The sequence below is a fragment of the Osmerus eperlanus genome, chromosome 21 (assembly GCF_963692335.1).
Source record: "Osmerus eperlanus chromosome 21, fOsmEpe2.1, whole genome shotgun sequence".
NCBI classification, from domain to species: Eukaryota; Metazoa; Chordata; class Actinopteri; order Osmeriformes; family Osmeridae; genus Osmerus; species Osmerus eperlanus.
The window spans coordinates 7,386,537-7,396,820 of NC_085038.1; the positions used below are offsets into that span (position 1 = coordinate 7,386,537).

At 52.0% G+C, this 10,284-nt stretch overlaps 1 protein-coding gene across 1 annotated transcript in view; it reads right to left on the reverse strand.

Moving 5' to 3' along the window:
* The window catches only part of LOC134007864 (receptor tyrosine-protein kinase erbB-4-like), a 104,611-nt gene that overhangs the window by 11,265 nt on the left and 83,062 nt on the right, over positions 1-10,284 (reverse strand). Inside the window, 4 exon segments of the mRNA XM_062447580.1 lie at positions 7,289-7,474; positions 9,420-9,518; positions 9,778-9,900; positions 10,122-10,159. Coding sequence (XP_062303564.1) covers positions 7,289-7,474; positions 9,420-9,518; positions 9,778-9,900; positions 10,122-10,159 — 446 coding nt within the window.

Sequence of the window (10,284 nt, forward strand, 5' to 3'; positions counted from 1 at the left end):
CCACTCACGTTCCCACTTAATATTCCAGGTAATAAAGTAATCCAATTGGGATTATGCAAAGCATCCACCTTGTCGCTCCGCAACCTCCGGGTTGGTGTGTGTCACTATCAGTATTCTGGTGTGTGTGTGTGGGCCTGACATTCTGCGAAGGGAGTGTACTAACGCCCCCCACCCCCCCGACCCCCATCCACCAATCCCCCCCCCCCCCCCTCGCGCTCTCAAACAACCAGATTATCATCCATCGGGGGAGCACTTGATCACAACCACCCCCCAAACACTGACCTTGAAGAACGCTGTGTATGTGTGTGTGTACCTTGGCCACTTTGTGTGTTTGTGTGTGTGTTTGTGAGCCGTGTGTGAAAGCACATTTTTGTGAACAGTGTGTAAGAGTGGTCTGTGTCTGTGAGCTGTGCTTTTGTGCATGTTTATGTGTGTGATCTGAACATGTATGTGTGTATATGCGTATTCTTTACGTGTACGCATGCCTTTAGAATCCAAGTATACAAGTAGCTCTGCTTCTATAAACTGTGCAAACAAGAGCGAAACTCACTTAACCCTGGATGCTTTCCTTTTAATGACCATGGAATAATCTTTACTTACCGCAGCTCGATGTGAGCTTACAAATGTGAAATCTGAAAGAACTCAAGAAAAGAAGTAAAGAAAGATTGAAAAGAGAGAACAAAGACACACAGACTTGAAGAAAGCGCCTTCCCCAGAAAGCGCACTTCAACATCTCAATGTGTGTTCCGGCGTGTATAGAGTACCGGCCTTGAGAAGCAAAACATAAACCGGCAGGTCAGGATCCTGCATTGTATGTGGAATAGCATGCATGGAGCTCCTCTGTGTCCAGCATTTACGCAGACATAAGCTACAAAGGAACCCGGGGCTGGCTGCAGAGTGGTCAGCTCCCCCTCCCCACTCCCAAGACCTCATGCCTTCCCCTTTGACCGCTCACGGCCGAGCCGTCTCCCACCTTGTCTGGGGGGCCAGCTCGAACGATCACACTACCGCACGACTCCGCGTCACGGCGCTAATGAATGAAAGAGAGCCAATCAGCGCCCGGGAGGAGGTCCTGTAGAACAGCGGGAGAGGAAGGGAGGGGCTCAGCGGGAAGGATTGAGGGATGCTGGGAGGAGAGGAGATAAAAGAGAGAGGGGGCGGCGGCGGCAGGCGAGCGAGCAACACCTCCGGTCTCAAAGGGCTCGGGTTAGGAAGTGCCAAGGCTCAGACAGGAAGGGTTTGGGGGCGAAGGGGGGGAGGGGAACTGCCGGAGTTGGAGCTGGCTGGCCACGGGGGGGGGAGACGGGCGAAGGAAGTCCTCTGGCGTAACAGAGGCAAGCAGCTGCCGCTGTTGAGTCCTCGTAGGAACCATCTGTGTGCAGGCCCAAGGAGTGTCTGTTTCCATAGGGACAGATAAGAGTGCAGCACACACACCCCCCCCACACACACAAACACACATCCCCTTCGTGTGGTGAACACACAACAATGTGAGCTGTGTGGGCTCTGATAAGGCCTGCCACAATGGGCCTGTTCAGGTGGCACAGCCTGCTGTTTGTCATGTGCCTGTGTGTGTGTGTGTGTGTGTGTGCTGGGTTTGTGTGTCTGTGTGTCCAGCCAGGGACTGAGCTGGCAGACCCCTCTGCATAACCAAACCTTTGTGTGTGTGTGTGTGTGTGCGCGCGCGTGTGTGTGATACTGCAAAGTTGTGTGTCTCATGCACTTGGTTAATTCATCACCCATCTGCATGCACGCACTCATTCAAAAACCCATCGCAAGGCTTCTGGAGCTGCAGAACATTGCCCGTGCCAACAGTGACACATAGCCCAGCTCACTGCTGTAGCCACATCTGGTGAGGGCCCCATTGACCACCCATCCAGCCCCTCCACATCCACAGAGAGAGGAGAGCGCTCTCATCCATCTCTCCAGACGGCGCTCTCTCCTCGCACCGCTGGTTTGAATTTGCGAAAGGAAAAAAAGAAACGAAATGGGTTGGGAGCATGATACGGGGAGGCCTGAAACTGACATTGGTCTGCCTCTCTTCCTGATTACAGATTCTCTGGTTGTGACCCAAGTGAGGCATGTGAGGATGCCGGAACCGCAGGCTCCTCGGAGGAACAGGGATCCTCACAAATGTCACGGCGCGCGGGCACAGGCAATAAAATGTTACCTCAGCAAAGACTCTAGATGAGCAAATGTCAATAACTCTGTTGCGTTCTGGGAAGAGATTATCGTGCTAGGGAGAGGAGGGCGGGAGGGGTTGGGGGTTGGGTGGTTGAATAGAAAGTGTCGCTTTGACAGAAATTAAATCAATACCCAATCGCAAATCAAACAGTTGGCATCTCAATTGGATGATTACATTTTAGTGGAGGCAAAAGGGAGGGGCATCAAAACGCCCTCTAAACGGCAGCGGAGTCCTTTGTAACCGTGACAAATCGATAAAACAACCACACTGACGTATTAAGACAACCTGGCACAACTGACAGCTAGATAGCCGAAGAAGCTAAACATCCACTCAACTAGCCAGAGGGCCAGTTATGATACTGGCGCCTCCATTAGCAGTTTTCAGGTGAGCTGCAGGACAGCTGGTCAGGCTTCCTAAGGCTGCCCCATGCTCTGAACACCCTCAAGTCTTCACAACCTTAGTCGAAGAGGTTTCAGGGAACAGGGTGAATCGAAAGCACATAGCGATTAGAACGAAGATGAGCTCTATTCTACTCCGTTCCATATGCTGTAATAGGTGTAATTTGGACGACAAGTATGGTGACATTTCTTCTTTGTTCTAATCGCAGACCTCCTCCCCTCCAACTCACGCTGGAATATTCCGGAGAAAGGAACATGGTGTTCACTGAGACACAAACCCTTTCTCTCACACGCCGACACACACATCCAACACACACACCACAACAGAATTGATCTGACAGAATTTTCTGGGAAGAACCCTCTGAGTGCCTACGCCGCAAACTCCCTAACTCTGACCACAAAGCAACACACAAAGCAACACAACATTCTTGTACTCGAACCAATGAATTTACAAGTCAAATATTAAGCATTAAGAGGCCCTGGAGGGCCTCTGGAGACCATGGATGGTTTCTGCAGAGCAGCTGGCCTTTCCACACTTCAGCATTCTAGCAATAGATAAGGGAGGAGTGACCAATCCAATCACATAACCCAATCCCAGGGATCTGCCCACTGAATCCCCTCCGCATGCACGCTACAGAGCCCCTCAAACCAGCCTGATAATTAGACGGGTGCAGGGCTTAGCGGCGCACTGTATTCAGCCCTCCCTCCCTCCTTTCCTCTCTCCTTCCCTCCCTCCCTCCCTCCCTCCCTCCCTCCCTCCCTCCCTCCCTCCCTCCCTCCCTCTCTCTTTCCTTCTTTCCTTCTTTCCTTCTTTCCTTCTTTCCTCCCTCCCTCCCTCCCTCCCATCCCTCCCATCCCTCTCTCTGTGTTGCGTCGGCAGGGTCAGATGAACACCCACCCACGCGCACACACTCACTCTGTCTCTACTTTCCCTTGGGTACGGCACACTCTCACCTGGGTGGGAAGTAAGCGGGAGGCGTGTGTGTGTGTGTAAGGGGATGGGGGTTAGATATTGTCTGCCTTGTTGTTCTCCATTATGCACAAGAAGGATAAGGGCGGTTTGGTCACTCCAGTCATGTGATTCCCTAAAGAGCATCCTAAAGATATGCAAAGCCGCTACGGTGATTCTAAACAATCCACACACACACTCACACACACACACACACACACACACACACACACACACAGCAGGTATGCCAGGTCTAGTGTACCAGGTTATAGGAATCCTGAGAGGAGAGACTTGGAGTGCGTAGTGTGTATGTGCGTGGCTGTATATGTGTATGTGAAAATCAGCATTACAAGGCTTGTGTGTATGTTTGCGTGTGCATAATGCCTCTCATTGAGATTCAAGGACTGAGAAGAGAGATCAGATGCTGGTAGGGTGGAGAGATAGAGGGGCAGAGAGGAGCGGGGAGAGGAGGAGAGGAGAGGAGAGGGGAGGGGGAGGGGAGGTGAGCGCAGGACTTAAGGCAGTGCTAATGAGGCCGTGGGAGATGTGTTTGCTCAGCAGTGAGAGCCATTTGCGGAGTGGAATGACACCCAGGGCCTGTATAAGCCTGGCCAGATTGGATACCCACCACTGACTAGAGGCTCTGGGGGAAAACAGCAGTATGCAGATCCACCGACACGTACACACACACACACACACACACACACACACACATACAAACATAACTCTGGAGGAGCGGAATTAGAGATCAACGGCCAAATTGGAAAGTCCAGAGTATTTACTTTACTTTCACTGACTAAGCAGATGGGAGAAATGCATGCAGGCCAAACGGAGTAGATGGGGGGGAGCTGTCGAGGGGAGGAGAGGGGCCAGACTGAACTAATCAACCAGAGGATCTTAGCATTAAGCTCTCCACCCTGCTAGGGTGGGCTGGAGCCCCATCATTAAGGAATGGAAGGAGAGAGAAGTGGGCCCTAGTTGACCCTGCCAGGGGATTCCAGGGTCTGGGGACCCGGGAGCCTGGTTCTGGCATCTCATCAACGGCATGAGGATCAGGTGAACCGAAGCCCCTGGACCTCATCTGGGTTAGACAGAGAGAGAGAACCCCTGGATGAACCTATTCCATATTCATTCAGTACTAACTGAGAGAGAGACAGCGATAAAGAGATGTGTGTGTGTGTGTGCTGGTGGTGGGGAGGTAGCCGAGCCAGCTTTGAGAACAGACCGCATGATCTTCCATGCCCCCCCCCCCACCCCCCTCCAAACACTGCACCCCCACACCCCCACCCCACAACTCAACACTTCCCTGTCCAACACCCCACCTCTCCCGCCATGTTTAATTCAGTGATTGATTGCTCATTAAAGTACATCCCAAACCTAATTATTCCATTAATAATCCACTCTGGAGCAGAATAGAATGATCAGGGAGGAAGATAGGGAAGCCCTGCTCCTCCTCTCACCAACACCCAGACACTCAAACCTCCAAGAGAGGCTTACTTTATGCATAGAAAGCTTCCCTGGGTGCTTTGGTGTTTCACATCCATCTTCCTTCTCTCTTCTGCTCAGCTAATGCAATCTGTTCTCCAATCGGATCTCTCTCACACACACACACACACCTACCCCCCCTCCACACACACACGCTCACACACACAGCCTCTGGATCACATGAGGATATGTCTGTCTTGACACTGACACCAGAACTGGGGCAACCTTTGAACTCTGACCCCAGAACATGGCCGCAGGGGTAGTCCTGTTAAGATGGAGGGTGGAGGTGTGGATGGGACTGGGTCCAGGCAGGCCCTGGGAGTCCTGCTCTAGATTAATGAGGTCCATTAACCGAATGCCCAAAACACTCTCTGATAAAGAGTTACTGCCCGACAAGCAGGCTCCTACAATCAATTCACAGCACTCCGGTCAGCTGGTTAAGTCAGAGGTTATTCGAGAGGATAGGAGGCCGTAGGAGGCAGGGTCAGGTGAGGCAGGGAAGAGGCTGAGGGGTGGAGGGTGATTGGACACTCTGAAGTACTCTCTGTCCCTCTTTCTCTCCATATGCAGCCCTCTTCTCTCAGGGCTGAATGAGAAAAGAGCTGGAGTTCTTTTCCAAAGGCCTCTCTGGATTAGAATGTCTTCTCCTTGCTCCATCACCAGAGACAGGCTCCTGGCCAATACCCAGAGGGACTAGCATTCTATCTACTCTGCCATGTCTAGGAGAGGGCTTAGAGCCTGAAATGCATCTCTCTCTCACACACACACGTACACACACACACACACACAAGCACGCACACACAGACACACACAAGAAGAAAGACAGAGGTGCACGCTCACATGCATGTGACACACGCACACATGACCCCCACGCACCAGCCCCTTCCACTCACGAGCACAACTCTTGTGTAGGCCGTTGGGCTAGCTAGACCTGCTATGCTATACCATACCTTCTACCGTGGATTTATACATCACTGGGCATGAGCTACAATACCAGGTTGTGCAGGTGGACTGACCCAATGAGATGACCAGTGAGGGTGCACGCTAGCTTGGCCGATGTTCTCCTAGGTGAAACTGCTTCCGACCCTTCACATGTCTGGGTTAGGGTTCACAGACAGGTTTCCTCAGCTTGTTGAATTACATTACAAACTGTGAAGGCTTCATTTGTCTTTAGCTAATTACGACAGTGTTCTATGATCATAGAGGTTTATCGATCACACTGGATTGGTTCATTGACCCCTGCTGTGTGTGGTCAGTAAGTACTGTGGGAACCTATAAAGAGCTCAGTTAAGACTCTGCTCAGCCAGCAAGGAGTTCACCTGCCACCGAGCCCTCAGAGAGACAAATACAGCATCTGAGGGGCTAGATCGCCAGTGGTAAAAAGACTAATTAAACCCTTTAAGAAGGGCACAAGTAATTGAATTCCTCATTGGCGTGATTCGTGTCATTGTCCTATACTGTATAGAGTGTGACCAGTGTTCATCAGTGAAGCCAGAATATTGAGATGATATCTCTCCCATGTTAGGTTCACCCCAAAGGAACTCTCTCTTTTTCTCCATCCCTTTTCTCCCTCTATCTCACTCTCCCTCTGTCTCCCCCCTCTCCCCCTCTCCCTATACAGAGCACTAGTGGGAATATCCTGCGCGGTTGCAAGTTAAATCGAATCCAATTACTGCTATAAGTACCTGCTTAAGCAATCTGTTCCTGGCGCACATTGATATCATCCATCAGGCAGAACTGGGGACGAGGTCTGCGTGTGTTAGCCCCGCGCCGATCTTCCATGGCTTCCAGGCTGCTCCGAGAGCTAGCTAATACCCCAAGACTGATGCGACGTCAGATGGACTACCAGAAGCCGTCCGGGCTGGGACCAGTGGGACTAAATAGCGTCACATTTGTTTCCATTGTTTCTTCTCATTTGTTGATTTATCTGGTGAAATGTGGGAATGTCTTTTGACAGCTCTGTGGACGTGTGCTGAAGAGTGGGTCCCGCTGTGGGCATGTGTGTCGAGTTTGCCGGTGCACTTTTTGTGAGATAGAAGCAATTAACAAGGTCGTGAACGCCGACGTAAAGCTGTTTGTCAAAACACCGAATGTGGTAAAAAACAAGAGAGAAGGAATTTCACTTCTTAATTGTCTTACTCCAACTCTACCCCCCCCGCAGGGGAATCCAGGACAAGGCTGTGGATGTGCGGGAGAGTTTCCCAGCACCAAACATCAATCACCCACAACATCGCTGACAAACACAAAGGGCCACACGCACGCGGACGGCCTTACCTTGGCGATCTGAACACACCAGTTGAGCAGCAGCTGGGAGCCGATGTTGTCCTTGTGCTCGTGGACGTAGTCGAGCAGGCAGCCGTGGGGCATGAGCTGGGTCACCAGCTGGATGGTGGGGCTCAGGCACACCCCCAGCAGGCGCACCAGGTGGGGGTGCTCCATGCTGGCCATGATCAGGGCTTCCTGTGGGGGGAGGGGAGAGAGGGATTCAGGCCTGGGAGAACCATACACGGCGGCCGCATGTTAGCACAGCAGAGCCAGGGACCACACAGCTGGAAGTGTGTCGCCGTTCCCCAGGCGGAAGAGTGGAAGTGGGCCGAGGGCAGAGTTAACGTGGACGGCCACGTGGAGGCCAACGAGCGTGGCAACGAGCCCCGCTCTCTTGTGCAAACACACTCGAGCTGGGAGTGGGTCAGTAGTAGCGCGTGCGCTCCCCGCCACACACACGCGCACATACAGGCACACGCAGGCACACATACACACACCCATAAACACATACACACACACACACACAGAGAGGGGTATTTTCAGGCAGCCCCAGGCTGATAGATGAAGTGCCTTTAAATTTAGATTCTAAAGGAGCTGAGAGTAGCTCTGCTCTATAGAGTAGATTAATCTGGATGGTGGATGGGCAGAGGGGCCCTTTGGCACTGAGAGACCCCTGATTTAACACCCAGGACCCCAAGTAGTGCAGTAGATCTCCACTTCATAAAACCACTGGCCATTATAACCAGCCCAACGTCCAGGCCTGAAACCCAATCAATACTCTCAGAGAGAATAACTGCTCCACTCCATTCTCCTCCCTCTTTTCTTCCGTTCTATTTTTCTCTTTTGTCATGACTCTCTCTTTTTTTCTTTTCCCCACCTCCCTCTCTTTTGTCCATCTCTCTCTTTCTCTGTTCTCTTTCTCTGTTCCAGCAGGGCAGAGGCTGTGGATTCTAGCTGCGGTCATCGCCGGGGCTCAAATGTGCTTGGGATTCCTGTTTCCAGGGCAAACATTAAGAGGCGGGGAGCGAGGAGTGTGTGAGAAGTGTGTGTTTGGTGTGTTTGGGCGTCTCTCATCTCCCTGAGCGCTGACCTCCATTATCGCTACCTGACCCCTCTCTCCGCCCCCCACTCCACCACCCTCTCTCTCTCTCGCTCCCTCGCTCGCCCCTTTCTGTTCAACACATCAGCATTGCGACGGGTGAGAGACTGGTGAAGCCCCTGAGAAAGACGTAGACATGTTTGTGGGTGGGTGTGTGTATGTGTGTGTGTGTGCCTGAAGTCTGTGTGTATGTACTCCAAGCAGTGTATTGAAGAGCTGTGGATCAAAACAAATGGAGCGTTTTCATTTTTATAAACGAAAAGTGTCCCTCTCTTGTCTTTCTGGAGGCCTGGCTGTACACAAGCCTATCTAAACATGGGAAGAGGGAAAGAGAGAGAGAGTGAGAGAGCCAGATAGAGAGAGATAGAGAGGGAGAGAAAAGGGGTGAGAGAGGATGGAGGGAACAGCTTGTCTTGTGCATCTGGTCAACCTCTCCTCTCCACTGTCCCAGTGGCAGCCCGTGAGCCTGCCTTTAGATTGCTGTTTAAAAAACAGACGCCATGTTGGCCCTGGACGGACCCGGCCCCTCCGCTGGGAGTGAGGAAGGGGCAAGGGGTGGGGTTGTGGGGGGGTGAAAGGAGGTTGTTTTTCAATTAGGTTTGGACTGTAAGCCCCACTCTTACCGCCCCCCCCCCCCCCCACCAGGCCTGGCTTAATTGCCCCTATCCCACCATCCCTCCATCCCCACCCTCCCCCCATCCACATCCAGATCTTTCTCAAAGGCAAGTCAAGGGCTTCTCTCTCTCTCTCCACACGCTCTTTCTGTCTCGCTCCCTTTCCTCCATCGCCCGCCTGTCATTTCGCCCCCCGGTACTTTCCAGATTCAAATGGAACTCTGGAATTATTCAGCGTGACCAATATCATAGACAGACCCAGCCCTCTCTTGACTCTGAAACAGCTGTAGTCACCTCCTCATCATTCCAGTGGGAACGTGCATTCATAAGGCCTCATAAACATGTTCCTGTGTTTAATTGACATGTTAAAGTCCACCTAAAATGACCTGCGTGTGTGTGTACAGGACCTTGTGCTGAACATACTTACATCCATGAACTCCACATTAGCCTTGGGCCCGGTGGCCTCATTCAGGATCTTGATGGCGACCGGGATCTTCACGGTCTCTCCCTCTGGAACCCAGATCCCCTGAGATGGACAGGAACCCCGGTCAGAAAGGTTTTACACACACATGTTCACTCTCTGCCTACACGCACTTCCAGACACACATACACCCACATGCACTTTTGCCTATACATACACACACGCCGTTACTGTACCTGCACACACACACACACACACACACACACACACACACACACACACACACACACAGACACACACACACACAGACAGACACACAGACACACACAGACAGACACACACACACACACACAGACACACACACCTTGTAGACGATGCCAAAGGCCCCAGAGCCCAGGATCTTGACTCTCTTCAGCTCAGTCTCCTTCAGGATCCGAAGCTGGGCCTGATTAGGAGCCGTGCCACTGGGGGTGAGAGGCTCCACCAGCTGGAACACACAGACACACACACACACACACACACACAGACACACACACACACACACACATCCATGGTCAATATCGCCAGTGATCGATACAGGTCTTAATGAGGCTATAAGCCTATGAGGGTCTCTGTGTGTGGTTTATCACTCACATTATAATCCACCTCAGCACCGGTCATCCAACACGTTAATGAGACCATACATCAGTCAGTCAAGCGCACGGACACTTGCTCAATATGAGTGAAAACCGTCACGCCTTCGCCCACTGTCACACACATACACACACTGACAGGGTCGCTATGGGTGACATTGGGTGTCTGGAGCTGCACAATGACACACATTAGTGGTCCTTGTTATCGGGGGCTGCTGGTGATGAGCGAGCTGCAGACA